General features: G+C 36.7%; 1 protein-coding gene across 1 annotated transcript in view; it reads left to right on the forward strand.

Annotated features, from left to right (window-relative positions):
- LOC134300112 (dynein axonemal assembly factor 5-like) overlaps positions 1-21,250 on the forward strand; it is a 92,184-nt gene that overhangs the window by 43,243 nt on the left and 27,691 nt on the right. Inside the window, exons 7-8 of the mRNA XM_062984771.1 lie at positions 813-956; positions 15,807-15,975. Of these exons, the coding sequence (XP_062840841.1) occupies positions 813-956; positions 15,807-15,975 (313 nt within the window). The remainder of the gene's footprint in view (positions 1-812; positions 957-15,806; positions 15,976-21,250) is intronic.

Here is a 21,250-nt window from a genome sequence, read left to right on the forward strand (position 1 = left end):
ATTCGTTCATATTTTAAAAATACGATCAAGTGATTATTATATTATCTAGTCTATCCATTAATGAAATAGGAACTGCACCAATCAGATATCATCTGAATGGCAATTTAATTTGCAGCACAGCAATAACAAACATAAGCAACATGTTTGCATGTCTTTGTAACAATAATTTACGTGACAGTAGTGGTAGTTTGCTGGTAGGGAATGTTTCTAGCCGTCCATGTCAATTAGCTACAAATATTCTACATTTAAAACAATATACAATGTTAAATAAACTTTTTTTTTTTGAAGTTTCATGCAACAAATTAAAGGGAAAACACCATTATTTAACACAAACTGGCCTTGTGTAAAAAGTAATTTCCCTTTAAATCAGTTAACCAGCTTTAGTTACTAATTGGGCTTAATTACACTAGACACACTCACATTTGCTTACTGCCAGATCAAGTGCTCTGTTGAACCTAAATTTCAATTTATAATAATCTTTTTAGCGAAGGGAATTAGGCCTAAACGTCTTAACAAGCAGCAGATTTTGCTATGTGAGTGAAAAGTTATTGAAATATTTTGAAAAGGGTTATAAAGCTATTATAAGGCTTTGGACCTCCAGAGAACCAGAGGAATAGTTATTTTTTTTAAACAAGAAAACTTAAAGGCCTGGACAATTTCCCATATTTAACGAACATATACATTGTTGTTTACACGGACAAAGATCTAAAACAATAGCAAGTTCACCTCAAAAGTAATGGGGGTGAGGAGTGGGAGTTACAACAGAGGTATAATAATTTAAATTTTAAAGTGTTTTTCTTACACATTTTTAGATCATGTATCTAGAGCAGATGCTGGCTTGTGTGGAGGCTGTTTTGGAGGTTTGTGACGAAGACTGTTACATCATCAGTTTCCCATTGCTGAAGATTTTAGTGATTGTGCAGAGTCTATCCACAGAGCACCAGCTCTGCAACAAGGTAGAGCATACAATACATCTTACATAAAGGTGTTAACCCACAGTTCTGGTTTTCTTTTATTATAGTTTTGATTATATCTGGCAGAAATCTTTTTTATTCATGACAATTAATGTTTGTTGTGTTATCTATAAAACGTATCTCTAAAAACATTAACCTGCTTTTTTCCCCCCAAACAAACTACAGATACTGACTAGTACAGTACTGACTAGTACCTGGAATTAGTAAGTAACTACTGACCATGCCAGAAAGTAGATAAGGAAGTTTTTATGTAAGGTAAAGAGTTCACTGATGACGTACTGAGTACTGAGTATTTTCCCGCGAGACACAGTGCGAAGAATCAAGATGGCGGCTCCCTGCTGCTAGACTAAAGCTGCGTCCGGAATCGCATACTTCCATACTCAATAGTACAGGAAATGAGTACGCGAGAGCGGTTAGTATGTCCGAATACATAGTATACACAAAAAGGTACGCGAGAAGTACCCAGATGACCTACTTTTTGGGCAGCCATGTTTGAGTATGCAAGCAATGCACACCTGTGCTCCGCTAATGTATCCTATAATGCAACTGGAGCTGCGCAGGCGTTCGAAGCGGAATAAGAAACAAGAAAGATGGTGGAAAACTGAGAGTCCTCTGTTTACAAGTGTAAGTAAGATAAATAACATTTTAAAGACGAATAAATAACAAAAATTTCCAAAAAAGTACATACTGAAAGTATGTACTTCTTTACCGGCCGAGTAGTGCATACTTCCTCCAATCTGGTACGTACTCTGTAAGTATGCGATTCCGGACGCAGCTTCAGAGATTTACAATGCTGCATTCCTGCAGAAAACATTTAAAACTACATTATTTACTTGGAATCACCCACTCAACGCCCTGGAATCCCTTGAAGAATTCATTGACTATTATTACAACAACGCTGTCATCATGAACAAGGACAAGAAGGAAGATAAAGCCAAAGGTAAACAGCTCCAAACCCCCACCGGCAAACAACCAGGACCTCCCAGCTCACCTGGAGACACATAAGAACCACCTTCATCACCCTGCTGCACAGAGGTCAGTCCTATCCTGCTCTCTATTAACAGCAAACTATCTGCACTCGATGCTAGAATTTCTCTAGTTGAAATACTGCATAAAGAATTCCAAGCCCTCCGCGAAAGTTTGGAATTCAGCCAAGAACAAATCATAACAATAACCAAAGAGAACAAAACGCTACAGCATTCCGTCAGTGAACTCACAACCCAAATTATATCAGTTATGAACGAAAACAAACAAATGAAAGAAACAATATTGGACTTACAAGCATGTAGTATGAGAGACAACATTGTCTTCTCTGGAATCCCCGAGCACACACAGGAAAACCCCGAAGATCTCTTGAAGGACTTTATGATCACGAAACTCAAAATCTCACCACGCACACCGCTTAGGAGGAAAAAAACTGCCAAACAAGCGACCACGACCCATTGTAGCAAAGGTCGAACATTATAAGCACAATGAACTTATCATGGGAAAAGGAAGGTAGCTTCGAGGAACAGACTTCAGAATTAATGACCAGTACCCGTGTGAAATTCTAGACAGACGGCGAAAACTTTTTGTAGTCAGGAAAGAATTCATAAAAGAAGAAAAAAATGGAGTAATCTCCGTTGACAAACTATATGTTGATGGACAGCTGTTTCGTGACAAAAATATAACCCCGTGGCTTTTCTAAAATCTTTATAATGTCCTTGATACGGGCAGATGTGTGCTTTCTAACTCTTTCTCTCTTTCCCTATCTCGTACACGCGTGCTCTACCTGTCTATATAATATTTTATCTATCTATCATGCACGAATGCACACGCAAGCACACATACACAGACAAACACACACAATATCCCACAAACATCGTTAGGAAATATTTAAGAATAACTCAACGCACTTAATGTCTCATTGTCAGAACATGTATATCACACCAAGCACAATTATTCTATTCTTATTTTTTTCTCCTTTATTTTGTTTTTATTTAATCACTCCTTCCTGTATTCTCTCTCCTACCAACCTTCATCTTATTACTATTATATATCCCAGATCCTAAAAATGTTTCTTTGCTCATATACACAGTTCCCCATTCCACACACAACACAAAACAACTTCAAACATCCTCACACTCATCTCATATCATTGATAAACACTATTACTTTCTACTTTATAATATGTCTTCACTTAAGTTTGTAACCTGGAACATTCGTGGTATTGGCACACAATCCAAACAGACCAAGGTATTAAACCATCTCACTTCTCTAAAGGCAGATATCTGTTTACTACAAGAAACACATTTATCAGAAACAAATCATCACAAATTCAAATCACCACAATTCACCCATATATTCTCAGCCTACTATAACTCCAAACAAAGAGGAGTATCAATCCTAATAAATAAAAAAATCCTCTTCACACATAACACCACTATATCAGACCCGGAAGGAAGATATATCATAATAAACATCACCATCAGCAACACCCCTTTAACAATTGCAAGTTTATATGGCCCAAATACCGATGACCCGTCCTTCTTTCATACGTTTTTCACCCACATGAACAATATCTCAGATTCCACAATTATAATTGGAGGTGACTTCAATACAATCATCGTCCCATATTTAGACAGAATAACTAGCTCAGACAATACACGTTATTGGCAATCAACAGACATCATTAAACAATACATGACAGACTTAGGGCTCAGCAATGGTTGGCGCCTCAAAAACCCAAAGTCCAAAAAATTCTCTTATTATTCACCAGTTCACCATTCACACTTCTGCATTGACTACTTTTTAACCAGTAACTCTATCATATCTAATATCTCAGACACCATATCCTATAATAATTAGCGACCATGCTCCAGTATCACTTACATGGAATTTAAATCCAATATTTAAAACCTTCAGATGGCGCCTTAATACGTCATTACTTTCAGACCCAGAATTCGATAGTTACATCAGGAAAGAGTGGGCATCCTTCTTAGATATAAATGATTCTCCAGAAACCCCACCAACTCTACTTTGGGAAACTGGGAAAGCAGTACTAAGAGGCAAAATAATCTCTTACTCCTCCTATAAGAAGAAGAAAGATACAGAAAATGAGACTAATCTACAACAGAGAATTAGGGAGTTAACGAATGAAATGATAAAAAACCCAACAGATAAAACTAAAAAGGAGCTAAGGGAATATAAATCACAATATAATGAATTCATAAATAGGAAGACTCAATTTCTAATACAACAACTAAGACATGAACATTTTAAACACAACAACATAACTGGAAAAGTCTTAGCAAACCAAATAAAACATAACAAAGAAAAAACAACAATCCCTGTAATCAAAGATGAGATCGGAATGATCATGCAAACACCAGAAGAAATAAATCAAGTATTTTGGAAATTCTATAAAAATCTCTACTCAATAGATCCAGACCCGGTAGATATCCACACTTGTCTTGATAATATAAACCTACCAAAATTAACTGAAGAACAAAAAAGTTTATTAGAAAAACCAATAACACCAGAAGAACTCTATAATGCTCTCCACCAAATGCCTAATAATAAAGCACCCGGTCCTGATGGCTTTCCCGCAGAATTTTACAACCACTTCTGGACATTATTTGCTCCAATATTCAGTATTAGTTGAAATAAAATACATCAAGAGAAATGAATACGGCTACAATCTCACTCCGTCTTAAACCCAATAAAGATCCTACCTTACCCTCCAGTTACTGTCCACTATCACTCATTAACACAGATACAAAGCTTATAAGTAAAGCCTTGGCTACCAGATTGGAAACAGTCATTCCATCCCTCATACACCCAGATCAGACCGGCTTCATCAAAGGAAGGCACTCAACTACCAACATGCGCAGACTACTCAATCTGATATATCACACAACACTCTAAGTTAGAAACCGCAATAGTTACTTTAGATGCAGAGAAAGCCTTCGATAAAGTCAATTGGACATTTCTATTTACTACATTACAAACTAGGGTTCGGAGAATCATTTATAGACTTGATTAAAACTCTTTACACTTCACCCAAGGCCACAGTCAATACTAACGGACTAATATCACAGAATTTCACACTGCACAGAGGTACTAGGCAAGGATGCCCCCTCTCTCCACACCTGTACTCAATTTTTATTGAACCACTAGCTGCAGCTATACGACAAAGCCCAAATATCAAAGGTATCCGGACTCACACTATAGAACACAAAATCAGCCTATAACGCAGATGACATTTTACTGTTTCTACAAAACCCACTCTCGTCAATTCCACAAACAATTCAAATCATTGAAACATTTTCTAAAATCTCAGATTACTCGATTAACTGGTTTAAATCCATGTAACATGAATTTAGCAGATATAGCAACTCTATAACTAAACTAAACACATCACATACCTGGCATTAAAATTTCCACCAAGCTGTCTGAGCTGCACACACTTAATCTCAATTAATTACTCACAACTATAAACAATGATGTCCAACGATGGAAGAAATTCCCACTATCCCTCATCGGCAGAATATCCACTATCAAAATGACAGTATTACCAAAAGTAAACTATCTCTTCTCAATGATTCCTATTCAACCACCCCCTACCTGGTTTAAAACCTTAGACTCAATCATTTCCAAATTCTATTGGAAAAACAAACCACCTAGAATCAAATTAACTACATTACAAAAACATAGAACTCAGGGAGGCCTTGAAGCACCTAAATTCCAACTATACTTTGCCGCAAATCAGTTACAGTACATAATTAAATAGGTAAAACTGCACAAGAACACAAAAACTATACTGGCACTCACTAAACACTCACCCGTATGGCACAACCCTGACTTCCCAGCCACCAACAAAACACTGAAATTACACAAATGGAAAGAAAAAGGTAATACACATTTACATCACATTCTACAGAACAACAACCTAGCAACATTTGCGCATCTAACACAGAAATATGGCATCGAGAGTAACCAGTTCCTGGAATATCTCCAACTTAGGTCTATATTTAAATACAAAATTAAGGATAAAGCAACACTAGGACTTACTCCACCAATTTCTGAATTCCTCAATATCTACTCCTCAGACAAAATCGTATCTAAAATTTATAGGTTCTTATCTGAACTAGACCAAACAGTCTCTATACCAAAAAACAAATGGGAAGAAGATCTCTCAATTACTCTCACTGCCGATTTCTGGACAAACATTCTCAAAAACACATTTAAAATAACTAACAATACTAACCTTCACCTTATACAATGTAAGGTAATTCACAGAGTACACTATACTAGGCAAAAGCTATATAAAATGGGATTAGTGGACTGTATACACTGCTCACTGGCTTATGGTACTGTCCACCAATCAAACACTTCTGGCAACTAGTTATAAATCATCTGACTCCACTACTAAAACACCCCAACCCCCTATCCCCATCACTCTGTGTGTTAGGCACAACATCAACCACAAACCTAAACCAGGATGAAACAAGAGCACTTTTAGTGGCGCTAACCATCGCCAAAACAACTATTCTCACAAACTGGAAATCAAGGAAAAACATCGCAATCAATCAATAAAAAAACTTACTCATAGAACATATAGAAATGGAAAAAATATCAGCATCTATCAAAAACAGAACTCATGAACACAAGAAAACATGGTCAGCACTTAAAAACCTGTTATATCAATGACTTCATCAGCTCTCAACAGATTACCCACACACCACTAACACAACCATTATACATTTATAACCATTCTATATATACAGTGGGGCCAAAAAGTATTTAGTCAGCCACTGATTGTGCAAGTTCTCCTACTTAGAAAGATGAGAGAGGTCTGTAATTTTCATCATAGGTACACTTCAACTATGAGAGACAAAATGAAGAAAAAAAATCCAGGAAATCACATTGTAGGATTTTTAAAGAATTTATTTGTAAATTATGGAAGAAAATATTATTTGGTCAATAACAAACAAGCAAGATTTCTGGCTCTCACAGACCTGTAACTTCTTCTTTAAGAAGCTCTTTTGTCCTCCACTCGTTACCTGTATCAATGGCACCTGTTTGACCTCGTTATCTGTATAAAAGACACCTGTCCACAGCCTCAAACAGTCAGACTCCAAACTCAACCATGGCCAAGACCAAAGAGCTGTCGAAGGACACCAGGAAGAAAATTGTAGACCTGCACCAGGCTGGGAAGAGTGAATCTACAATAGGCAAGCAGGTTGGTGTGAATAAATCAACTGTGGGAGCAATTGTAAGAAAATGGAAGACATACAAGACCATTGATAATCTCCCTTGATCCCGTGGGGTCAAAATAATCATGAGAACGGTGAGCAAAAATCCCAGAACTACACGGAGGGACCTGATGAATGACCTGCAGAGAGCTGGGACCAAAGTAACAAAGGGACCATCAGTAACACACTACGCCGAGAGGGACTCAAATCCTGCAGTGCCAGGCGTGTCCCCCTGCTTAAGCCAGTACATGTCCAGGCCCGTCTGAAGTTTGCCAGAGAGCATATGGATGATCCAGAAGAGGATTGGGAGAATATCATGTGGTCAGATGAAACCAAAATGGAACTTTTTGGTAAAAACTCAACTCGTCGTGTTTGGAGGAAGAAGAATGCTGAGTTGCACACCATACCTACTGTGAAGCATGGGGGTGGAAACATCATGCTTTGGGGCTGTTTTTCTGCAAAGGGGACAGGACGACTGATCCGTGTTAAGGGAACAATGAACGGGGCCATGTATCGTGAGATTTTAAGCCAAAACCTCCTTCCATCAGTGAGGGCATTGAAGATGGAACGTGGCTGGGTCTTCCAGCATGACAATGATCCCAAACACACCGCTCGGGCAATGAAGGAGTGGCTCTGTAAAAAGCATTTTAAAAACAAAGAAAATGATGTCCAATGTTTAATTGTATTTTGTAAATGTAAACAAATTCGAATTTGATACCTGCATCACATTGAGGATACTAATTGTTGCAATTGGTTTGGTTGCTATTGTCTGCTTCTTATTTGCTTACTTAACTTACTTCATAACCAATAATAATAACTTATAAACTTAATAACTTAATAATAATAATAACGATAAACTTAACAACGTGGACTGCTCCACCTGGGAATCGGACCCAGGACCTTGCTGTAAGGCAACAGTGCTACTCACATATCTGTTTTAACCTGTTTGTCACCCAAAACCACACAAAAAAATAAGTTATTACAGCATATTTACTGCAAACATTTTAAACTTTCTGTAACTAGGCTGATCATGCCTCGCCACTGAGCAAAGTACTTTAGCAGAAAACCTGATTAGACCAAGCCCAGCATCACAAGAGAAAGCAGGGTTACCCAACAAAGGATCTGACAAATCTGTGATAAAGAAACCTAGATGAATAGAAACACTTCTACCTGGAGTGAATAAATGCTTAACAAAGTGCAAATAAGGGTCAGTTAAAATGAACTAACATAAATCATCTGTACCTCCATGCCCCCCTTGGCAGTCATATTTGGCAAGGCTGAATGAAATGATTTTGTAACTAAGCCATGCCACAAATCTTCATAAGCATGACAATATTGTACACAATAATGAATTCTTTCTGACTTTAAAGTAAAGGCTTAACTCACGATATATGAGACATTTTACTAAACTATTAACTGCTTGTAAACTTAATTCATATTCTTTTATTAAAGTTTATAACTGTATCACTAACAAAACATAGTCAACTAGATACAAAGGTTAGTCTAATAATTAATAAAATATTATGGTGACGCAACTATTCAAAAGACAAACAGCTTATTATCTGTTTTTACATAAATAACTGCCATTAGAAAATTGTTAATTGTAACATTCCTTTATTAGGTATTTGTAACAGTTGCCCAAATTTTATAAAATAGATTTTGCAGCATTTTTAACTTGTCTGTATGTTGCCAAAGGTCTCCAAATTAGATTTTCTGTGCTGTTGTAGCTAGCTTAAATATTAACTTAGTTATTAACAAGTATTAAATTGGTTTGTAAATTGTGGTGGTAAAATGCTGTACTTATGAAGGACAATAATAGCTTCAATAAAGCTTTACAGGTTGCATTTGTTAAAAATGCTAGTTGCAATTTGATTACATTTTTGTTCATACAAACAATATAATACTATAATAAATCATTTTAAAAGTTTACTTACCATCATCTCTTTCTATCACCACTGCCTTGATTTTCTGGAAAAAAAAAACACTGCCCATATGGTTGCCAGGAGTCGGAAAGCATGTTTAGCAGAGATAATCAAATTACAAGGAATCTTGCCATTGTTCAAACAGTTAATACGTTATACTTCAAAAAAAATGTCATACATACTTTGGAACAAAGAACATGTGTCTGTTATTATGAAAAGAAGAAAAATGATGTAGTATTTTAGAGTAGCAGGGTATTTTCTTAATACTGACATGTCACAACTATTTAGCCTGTACTTAATATTGCTCATCTTAAAACTTACTACTAGTCTGTGTGACCTAATGCATGGTTGCAACATTATGAAACCATTGGGGACCCAATAGTAACCATTAATTAGTTAAATTTGTGATCAAGGTGTGTTGCGACCATGGTGAAACGTAAGGAACTGTCACAAAAGAGAGGAGACAATTTCATTGCACCAAAATTAGTATAAGAAAAATAGTTATAAGAGCATTTCAACAACTTTAAACATTTCTAGTGACACCATTGTGAGTTTTGGCTGGAAGTTCCAAACTTATGGTACAGTAGCAAATCTGCCTGACCATGGAAGAAAGCCCAAAATTTTGTTTAGAAGCCTTAGCAATCTCATCAAGACAATGAAGAAATACCTCTTTTTTACTGCTCACCACTCGTGACCAAGAAGGACTGGAAGGGTCAACTGGAATACACCATAAGAAACGCAAATATGTCTGCAGAATTCTGGGACACAGTTTTGTGAAACAGTTGAATCAAAACTAGAATAGTTTGGCCATAGGGATCTGTGTTTTGTGTGGAGCAAGAAAGGTGAGGCTGTAAGTCAAGCAGGAAAGGGGGTCGGTGAACTTTCAGTCCTGACCGTGTGACTGGCATCATTGATTGATAAAAACACCAAGGCATTTTGGACATGAATGTTATTCCTTGGTGGTAAAATTTATTTTTTGTGATAGTTGGACTTTCCAGCAAGACTATAATACCAAGCACACTTCCAGTCATCCAAAGCTTGGTTAAGGAATCAGTTCTGAAATATTCTGGATTTAAAGAAAGCAGTTGCAGCACAAAAGCCATCAGCGAGCTGGAAGCTTTTGCACTAGGAAAATAGGTAAAAATTGCATGAGAGAAGTGTCGGAAGCTTGTTATTGCTTATTAGTTGGGCCCTACTAAATTTACTGGAAAATGTGCCTAATTTCACAGACCTCGATCTTTAATAATCACAGATTTCACTTTTTTAAAGAAAAGTGCCACATTTTACGGCAGCATTAAATAACACTGTATTTATGTATTAAGTGCATTTTTTCCCTTTGGGGATTCCTTAATCAATGAAAAAAAAGTGTGCTTCTATACACACATGATCATCTCTCTGTAGTCTGTGCTACGTCTAAGCCAGTAAAGTATTATGCTCCCTATAGTTTGTCTATGTACAGTTTATTCCTCACTTTATAAACTCAGCAAACTCCAAAGATGCTCAGTTACACTAGGACAGCCTCATAGTGCAAATTAACCAGTAAACGGGAGGCACTTAAATGCTATGTGAATAAAAAATTTTAAATTGTTAAACACAAACCTTAAATTTTAAATTTCACAGCAAATTGCATATTACACGGCAAAAGGCTAATTTCACGGTCTGTGACGCGATTTTCGTGGCCATGAATTAGGTAGGGCCTTACTTATTAGCGCTTATCAAAGCAAGAAGGCAAGGCAGTGTTTATTCTATAGCACATTAACAAACAACCGTGGATGACCCTAGTTGAGAGAACTACATGTTATTTAAACTCAAAATTGTAGAAACTAACGTTGTGCTTGAACTGGTGGAATATTTACTCACACAGTTTTTTTTTTATCCTTCTTTGCCTTATGACTAAAGCTTAGTGCTTTCTATACCCAATTATTACAGCATCATATTTTAAAGCTTTTTACAGTGTTGCTGGTCATAATTTGTCTAAACATTTTTTAAATGTGTTGCAGGCATCAAATTTGAAATAAGTGTTTTAAAAATCAATAACATTTGGATAGTAAAACATTGTAATGGAAGATTTTGGCTCTAAGTACAGTGGCTGAACATCAGGGCTAGAAAATAAGCCAAATAATTAATATCAGCCACACTAAGGTAGGTGGCTCACAAAAAAGGTGCACAAATGGTTTCTGTGCTATACTTAACACCTTTCTTCTGAGGGAATGCAGGAATTGGCACTGTGTGATCCTTCACCACAGATACTTGATTCAGGTGTGTGCTGTCATGGCTGTGTTCTTTTAAAAAGTTGCATGGCTTTAAGGTTGTTGGGGAGAGCAAATGTTGCCATGTGGTAATAATAATACATGAGTCTTTTTAGGGATCCACAGACACTTACATATACAAAATATACAATAAGAGAGGCAACAGAGAACACAATAAAAATAATATTACCGACAAAACAACATTGAATAAGACATGACAGAAGACTCAGATCATGGTGTAGGGTTGGATTTAAATATGTAGAGCAGGGGTCACCAACCTTTTCGAGATTGAGAGCTACTTCAAGGCTACTGAATAATGCGAAGGGCTGCTTGGTGATACAAACTTCCTAAATAACATAAAGTTGCACGGGTTCACCTTTAATGATTTTATTATTATTATTATGATTATGATTATTATTATTATCAATGTTCATATATATGAAGAGACTGTCTGATCATATGTTAATGTTAATGATTCCTCAGAATAATTATTAACAACGATTTACCATGGTAGGAAACATATACAGTAGTGTTCAAAAAAATAGCAGTGACTTAAAAAAAGTGAATAAAGCACAAAATCATTATAATAACTTTTATTTCCATAAATGCAAACGCACTGAAAATACTACACTTTCAATTCTAAATCAAAACATTAACTAAATGTAGCCAGTTTGTGTTAATCCTTTACAGAAAGTTAAGAAAAATGAATATTAGGCTGTTCAAAAAAATAGCAGTGCCAGCATTTTTCTTTAAAAACTAAAAAAATGTATCTATAACATGAAAAAATGTTTGAGGTTTCACTTTACTTTAAATTACTGAACTAATATTCAGTGGCATAACAATTGTTTCCGAGATCTGTGTTGCATGGAGTCGACCAACTTCTGGCACCTCTGAACAGGTATTCCAAGTCCAGGATGATTAGACTACATTCCACAGTTCTTCTGCAATTTTGGGTTTTGCCTCAAAAAAACGTGTTTCAGACGTCAGCCCACAAGTTCTCTATGGGATTGAAGTCAGAGGATTGGGCTGGTCACTCTATTACCTCAATCTTGTTTGTCTGTAACCAAGATGTTTTGGGTCATTGTCATGTTGAAACACCCATTTTAAGGACATTTCTTCTTCGACATAGGGCAACATGATCTCCTCAAGTATTCTGATATATTTAAATTGATCCATGATCCCTCGTATGTGATAAATAGGCGTAACACCATGGTATGATAAACATCCCCATATCATCATTTTGTACCACCATGCTTTACTGTCTTCACAGTGTACTGTGGCTTGAATTCAGTGCTCGAGGGTCGTCTGACATACTGTCTACGGCCACTAGACCCAAAAAGAACAATTTTGCTTTCATCAGTCCACAAATGTTGAGCCATTTCTCTTTGGACCAGTCAATGTGTTCCTTGGCAAATTTGAACCCATTCAGGACACCTCTTTATCTTAACAACGGGACTTTGCAAGGAGTTCTTGCTGGTAAATTGGCTTCACTTAATCATCTTCTGTACTTACTGGTAACTTCAGATGTTCCTTGATCTTTCTGGTGGTGATCATTGGCTGAGCTTTTGCCATTCTGGCTATTCTCTGATCCATTCGAACAGTAGTTCCATGCTTCCTTCTGCATCTTTCAGGTTTTGGTTGTCACTTTAAGGCATTTTAGCTGAGCAGCCAATAATTTGCTGCACTTCTCTGTATGTTTTTTCCCTCTACAATCAACTTTTTAATCAAAGTACGCTGTTCATCAGAACAATGTCTGGAACAACCCATTTTACCCAATATTTCAAAAGGAAATGAGCTATGACCAACCTGTGCAACATTTGCCACCCTCCTACATTAAATAAGGGCCAAAATTGACACCCGTTCTTCTGCAGAATGAATGACTTCACCAATTGAACTCCTCACTGCTATTATTTTGAACAACCCCCTTTCAATCAATGCTTCAATTACTCAGAATGAGTGGGATGCATGTCCTAATTGTTGGGTTTGTTTTGTTTTCATTACTCTACTACACTTTCAAGTGAATTTTTTGCTATGTAGAAATATCACTTCTACTAAAAACAGTGATTTATCAAGTTAATGGTGTTGGACTGCTATTTTTTTGAACACTACTGTATTTCAACATGTAACATTATTTATCTCTAATAATCTAAATCTGTCAGAGCTATCACATCTTTGATATTTTTGTAAATATCTGTCTTGATAATCCAACTTATTATGTTATGTTATATTAACTTAAATGATAATCCAATTTATTATGGATTTACTGATTTACTTTACTTTATTATATTTTAATATAAAATAAATATAAAAGGATTTTTTTTAAAACAAGGTTTGTAGGAAGTAAGGGACGTTAATTTTGTATATAAAAAATAGTAAGACATTAATTCATGAAATTATACAAGATTTTAATAGATTTTTTTATTTGCACAATACAATTATTATAAAATAAATATAAAAATTAATTTTAAAACAAGGTTTGTAGTAGGTGAGGAAGATTGTATATAAAAATGCTAAAAAAAAAATCTTTTTTGACAAATTTTTTCATACTTTATTGATACTTTAAAATTTATGGAAAATAAATACAAACGTTATTTTGAAAAAATATGGTTTGTAGTATTTAATGTGTTTGTATAAAAATAGTTTGACATTAATTCATCAAATCATTACAAGACTTTAATGGATTTATTTCTCTGTAATAAGTGCAGAGTAAATGTCTCCTACGTTTTTCTGTTAGTTTGATGACGCTCCCTAACTCGTTAGATTAAGTGGGAGCTTGATAGACGGTCTCATTATAACCTTTCCGTAAATAAATACAATGTAATCCTAAAATTACCATAAAATAGTTTTTGTAGTATGTTGCCTACTTTTATCTGTGTAAGAAATCATAAATAAAGTGTGTTAGGTGTTTTTTCAACCATTTATATAGATCGAAATGATCGAATGTCAAATGAATGTTGAATATTAAACTAACTTTATCGCAGTCAGATACTGTCCTGTTTGTACTTATCACCTTTACAACATTTTAGAACAAATCATGTTTATTATCAGTTATGTACGATTTAAAAAAAAATCTGCGATGTACAGGGAAGTTTTTGTAACATGTACTGATGTGTCTCTCCACATTCCTCCCAATCGTTGTGAAAATATTAAGTTTTTTTTCGCTTTTCTTGTTTTTATTATTATTTTTTCATGGTAAAACCCGCATCTCGCTCCGAATCGTAGCTGCGCTCAGCGTTATGCGCACGTTTTAAAACTCCGCACCCAGACAAGATCAGAGCTCATATAAACATCAAACATTTTTGTTTTTTACATTTTATATTCAGTATTGTCATTTTCAAATCTACATCAATGCAAGTGTTATTGATTCAAAAAGAACAGCAACACAAATATAATTTTTAGGCGGAGCTCCATAGTCACTAGTGCTATTTTAGAACATGCCCTGCACGTGTTGGTGACCCCTGATGTAAAGAGAAATGGATTGACAGACATACAAGGGGAGAGGGTTCTAGAGTGGTGGAGCACACCTGGAAATTGCACGGTCACCAAACCTGTTGGTTGTACGAAAAGTGAGTAGATGAGCGAGGTTGTTTGTAGTAAGAAAGAAGGTCAAACAGACAAGGAGTGGCAAAAACAGTTGAGAGCTTTGTACATGAGGAGTAAGTTTGGTTATTCACAGGAAGTCCATGCAGCTACTCTAGAAAGGGAGTAATATGCTGGTGCGACTGGATGTGAATGAGAAGATGAGCAGCAGAATTCTAATCTGAACTCAACTATTGTACTTATTTGCTCTTCTTGGCAGCTCCTTTAAAACTTACATTACAATTTGTTCAGTGGCCTTTAGGTCAGTGGGCTAGGGCCTTAATGGGTAAATCTGTGGCCGATTTGGTGTGAATGTATGTTTTTTATTAATCTGCTGGTTATGCAAATATGACTAGCTTCTCTGCAAAGGTAGAAATTAATTTAAAATTATTATACCACTGAACAGAAATTCCAGAACATATAAAACGTCAAAGATCTTGAACAGCAAGTAGTAAATTTCCGTTTAACAATTTTTGCTTTTATGCTAAGTGCACCTTGAGTGTTTGTTCCAGTAGTGGTATTTATGATTATGTAAAAGGCTTTTTTTCTTGCGTTGCTCCTTTATAGTTTGTTGCCATGTAGTTTGTCTCCAGTTGTAGAATAAAATGCTTCCAACCATTATCCTTATTAGTTTATTTTCTGAAATAAATGTACTTAATTTGTGATTAAATGTATGAAGAGTTTATAATACTATAATTAATTGGCTTAATTTTAAGTATTAAAAATTAGTCAGCCAATGTGTTGACCTTATTCTTACCCATTTTTTAGGAAATTAATCAAAAATTTTATTGTAAATATGTTTGTCTTGTTCACACAAAATACTCTTTCTTTTACTGTATTTTTCAGGCAAAGGAGTGTTTGATGCATTTGTGTCGGGTGCTGAGTCTCAATAACGTGTTTGAGCTGTACCAACAACACATGGTTCGTCTGCTGCATTGGTTGTCGGAATCCCACCATTCCTGGTCCACATATTCTACACAGAAAACTCAACTGGAAGTCATTGCCCTTCAGTCTGGTGTGTAAAAGCTCAAGTTAAGATATGAGCAGTAAATTAAAGGAGAAGTTTTGTAAATGGGCAGGTAAACACGTGTGAGGTCATAAAATAAGATCCCAAAGAGGATAATGAAAACAAGTAACAAAATTAAATGAAAATAGAAACAATTGAAAACCAATACCTGTCCATATATTATACAAACCTCATCTCAATTCATGCCACAGGAACGGTAATACCAGTAACCTCATCTCCCCCTAAATGCTGGCTCTGGAACCGTCAATCAGCTGCCCAAAAAGCTGACTTCATTTATCATTTTACTTTCTTGACTTACTGGAAGTGACTGAGACATGAGATACTGGAGGAAACTCGGCCACACCGGCAGCCTGTGTCTCTCCCATTCACTTCACCTCTTTGACCTTCACTTTCTTTTTACTGATGTTTTCCAATCCTACATATGCTTTTCCTACTCACCAAAATGTTCATCTCCTTCTTTTCTAAACTCTAACATCTTAACTTTCTGGCACATCCTGGTGTGCTTTCTATCCTCACATTCTATTCCTCACCATCATTTGACAATCTCTTTCCCTCTAACCGAGGAATTCCTCTAAGTCTAATCTGTCTTTCATCTAATGTGACTGCTGCAAAGACAATCTACAAAGCTTGAACAGTCTGCTACAGAACCATGTTCCTTACTGCTGTTGACTTTGTCATATTTTTTCAGATGAAGATTGACAAAATCAACCAATCCTTTACTCCATAATTTTAACTACCATAATTTTTTTCATCCTCAGTCCCAAGTCATGCACCAGCTTTTATCCACTTGTAAACTGAAGTGGTTGCACAACTACTGTCATCCAGCAACCTCATGACTTCCCACTGGATCCTATCCCATCTACTGTTCTACAAGAAATCTTCCCTTCTTTCATTCACCACAACCATCATAAACAGCTCATTTACATGTGGTATTGTCCCTACAGCTTTCAAGAAGAAACCCACACTAGTCACCACAAACATACACAAATATACAGTCAAGCTGGCAAGTCTGCACACCCCTTTTTACCTTTTCCATTTTTTATGATGTTACAGACTCATTCTATAATAGATTGAGTTCTTTTTTGCCTCAAACATCTACACACAATCGCCAGTAATTACGAAGTGAAAACAGGGTTTAGAAATTATGCAATTTTATTTTACTGACAAAAATAGTTTATTTAGGGGTTACATATCTGTACACACACCCTTAGCCTAATACTTGGTTTATGCACCTTTGGCAGCAATTACAGCTTCAAGGCATCTTGGGAAAGAAGCTACAAGCTTGGCACACTTGTTTTTGGACATTTTTGCCCATTCCTCTTGGCAAATCCTTGCAAGCTCTGTCAGGTTGGATGGGGAGTGTTGGTACATTTTCAGCTCCTTCCACAGATGTTCGATTGGATTCAGGTCTGGGCTCTGGCTGGGCCATTCAAGGACATTCACTGACTTTCTCTGAAGCCACTCCTTTGTTCTCTTGGCTGTGTGCTTCGAGTCGGTGTCATGTTGGAAGGTAAACCTTCGGTGCAGTCTGAGGTCTAGAGTGCTCTGGAGCAGGTTTTCTTCAAGGATCTCGGCGCACTTAGCTGCCTTCATCTTTCCCTCTATCAGGACTAGTCGCCCCAGTCCTGCTGCTGAAAAACATCCCCACGCCATGATGCTGCCACCGCCATGCTTCACTGTGGAGATGGCATTAGCCAGGTGATGAGTGGTGCCTGGTTTCCTCCAGACGTGACGCTTGGTATTTAGGCCAATTTTGGTTTCATCAGACCAGAGAATCTCATGGTTTGCCCTCTAGGTTCTTTTTGGCAAACTCCAAGTGGGCTGTCATGTGTCTTTTACTAAGGAGTTGCTTCCGTCCAGCCACTCTATCAGAAAGGCGTGATTTGTGGAGTGCTGACTGGATGGTTGATCTTCTGATAGGTTCTCCCATCTCCACAATGATAGGCTGGAGCTCTGTCAGAGTGACCCTCGGGTTCCTGCTCACCTCGCTGGCCAGGGCCCGTCTTCTGCGATCTCTTAGTTTGGCAGGGCGGCCAGGTCTAGGAGATTTTTGGTGGTTCCAAACTTCTTCCATTTAGAAATGGTGGTGGGCACTGTGCTCTTTGGGACCTGTAAAGCTGCAGCAGTTTTTCTGTACCCTTCTCCAGATCTATGCCTTCACACACTCCTGTTTCTGAGGTCTGCAGATAATTTCTTTGACCCCATGGCTTGGATATATGCTCTGATATGCACTGTTAACTGTGGGACCTTATATAGGCAGGTGTTGGCAATCCCCAATCATGTCCAATCAATTGAATTTACTGTTGAATTGGAGGTGGACTCCAATTAAATTGTAGAAACATATTAAGCAGTATCAGTAAAAACAAAATGCACCTCAGCTCACTTGGGTGTCATATCAAAGGGTGTGCACACTTGTATACATATTATATTTTACATTTTGATTTTTAATAAATTAGCACAAATGTCTAAAAACCTGCTTTCAATTTGTCGTGGGCTATTTTGTGTAGAATGTTGTGACAAAAAAAAGAACGTGGAGGAGGTGAAAGGGGTGTGCAGACCAATTCTTTAACAGGCTGTCTACAATCAATTTTTCTTTTACTTAGGCAGAATGACCTCCAAAATGAGGTGAAGTCTGGCTCAAAGTAGCACACTTCACAAAAACAGCCTTTGAGAAACTTCATATTGCCCTGACCTGTCTGCAGCCTTTGATAAGTAAATCACAGCATTCTCTTGTGTACCCTTTCCAACCTTGAAATAACTGGTTTATCATGGCAGTGGATAGCTTTATACCTTCCTCCATGCAATACTTGGTCCTCTTCAGTTTTTTGATGTACACCCACTCTCTTGGTAAGGTCATATCCTGCTATGACCTCTCTTACCATTACTACAGTATGTGGACGATACTCAATCCATTCTATCAGACAGGGGAAGTTTATTCCATCATGTGGTTGCTAGTACAGAGTAGCCTCGATTCCTGTCTTCCTCTACATGAGCTTGTGCAAGTCTAGTTACATATGTAATGTAAGTAAGTAAGTAAGTAAGTAAGTAAGTAAATTTTATTTATAAAGCACTCTTAAAACAACTTACATTGACCAAAGTGCTGTACATCGAATAAGCATACATAACACAACATTATATTAAAAAAGTAAGAACCAAATAAAAAATACAGAGTAAGAGACAAAATAAAACAAATACAAATAGACTAAACAATTAAAATTAACACAGCTCCTCACTGTTCAAATGCCAGCTTATAAAGGTATGTTTTTAGGAGTGATTTAAAAACAGCGGCCGAAGGTGCTTGTCGAATATTAGGAGGTAGAGTGTTCCATAGCCTCGGAGCATAAACTGCAAATGCACGATCACCTTTTAGCTTCAAACGAGCCCTAGGAACAGTCAACAAATTCTGAGTGGCTGATCTTAAAGATCGCTGTGCGGTTGCGGGAGAAAGCATACCACTGAGATAAGCCGGGGCTTGACCATTAAGCGCTATGTAATAACTTAGTACAGAGATTTCACTTCCTAAAGTTACCAATGATTTATTTATGTGCAGATGATTCAGGAGCTCTTAGTATACTGATGTTTCTTGATCTTGCAGCATTGGTGTTACTGGATTACTAGTTTTAGGCTTGCTACTCTTCACCATAGGTATGCTACCTGGCCATACAATATGCCATGGTTTATCTAAATACCTGCTTTATCTAACTATTCATGACATGACAAAGTTGCTTTGAATTGGCTTTAAGGCACTGATATCTCGTTCATACATCTTTGGCATCAATATTGATTGGATCCTGGTAATACCTTTCCCTCGCGTACGCAATCTTGAAGTGATCTAGCAGATGTAGAAACACTCGTACATGCATTGGTGACATTGTGGTCAGACTACTGTAATCTACTTTTATCTATTGCATTTTATATTCAGTACAAAATTCTTCTTATTACATATTAAGCTCTGCATGGCCGGACTCCATACGAGCTGGTTGAGCTTATACATTGATATGTCCCATTTCATACCCTAAGAACTTTTTTCATTGTTCTACACTCCTGTGTTCTTCAAAATGTTGGAATAATTGGTAAAAAGCAGACTTACATGGCAGATGGAGATCTTATACGAAGTCCAAAGCAGCTTTTGAAAAACAAGTGGTACAACAGCCAACATGGGGAGGTTAGAGGAATTAATTTAGGACTTTATGCGGAATACTTGTGCTTTGGTTACAAAAGCTAATACATTCTACATATAGAGCGATATATGCAAATCAACATTAATGAAATCTAGCAATGGGCCACAACTAACGGATTCAAACTTTAAAAAGAAAAAAACAATACGAGTACACTTTTGCCATAAAATTGGGCTTCCACCTGTATCCAGAACTCCAGATAAATGGTCACAAAAGAAATTAAATACCTAGGACTTACCTTGGATTTCAAACTTATTTTCATTCCAGCAAAAAGTGGGGAGCCGATTTTTCCTCTCTCATGCAGCTCTACTGGGCCACGATACAAACCAATCTGGATTATGGCAGCATTATCTACAGTGTTGCTAGACAAGCATACCTAGCAAAATTAAATACAATTTACCATTCGGGTCTATACGCAGAGGCCCATAAACCACATAAGTCTCAAAAAGAACCCCCAAAACACCACCTACAAGACAATACTTGCACCATTGAAACCTGTACAACACATCTTCCTTGACCAAACTCTAGGAGCTCTAGGAATAGGGATAAGCCAGAAAATCAGCACAGACTCAAAATCTTGTTTACAAGCACTGAAGTATCTGCCTAAGAACACCCAAATGTACAACCCCAAATCAGAAAAAGTTGGGACAATATGGGAAAATGCAAATAAAATAAAAATGCAATGTTCCTTTGTCCTTCCTTACTTTGTCTTTTATTTAATTGCAGACAGTCTGAACGGAAGATATTTCATGTTTTGTCTGCTCAACTTCATTTTATTTATTAATAAACATTCCTGCATTTCAGGGCTGCAACACATTCTAAAAAAAGTTGGGATGGGGGCAATGTAAGGCTAGTAATGAGGTGAAAAAACTGAATAACAATGTAATTTCAAACAGGTGATGTCAACGGGTGATTGTAATCACGGTTTGGTACAAAAGCAGCATACAGGAAAGTCTTTGATAAGCAAAGATGATCAGATGATCACCAGTTTGTCAACAAATGCGTGAGAAAATTATTGAAGTGTTTAAAAACAATGTACCTCAAAGAAAGATTGGAAGGGATTTGCATATTTCTTCCTCTACAGT

The sequence above is a fragment of the Trichomycterus rosablanca genome, chromosome 22 (assembly GCF_030014385.1).
Source record: "Trichomycterus rosablanca isolate fTriRos1 chromosome 22, fTriRos1.hap1, whole genome shotgun sequence".
NCBI lineage: Eukaryota > Metazoa > Chordata > Actinopteri > Siluriformes > Trichomycteridae > Trichomycterus > Trichomycterus rosablanca.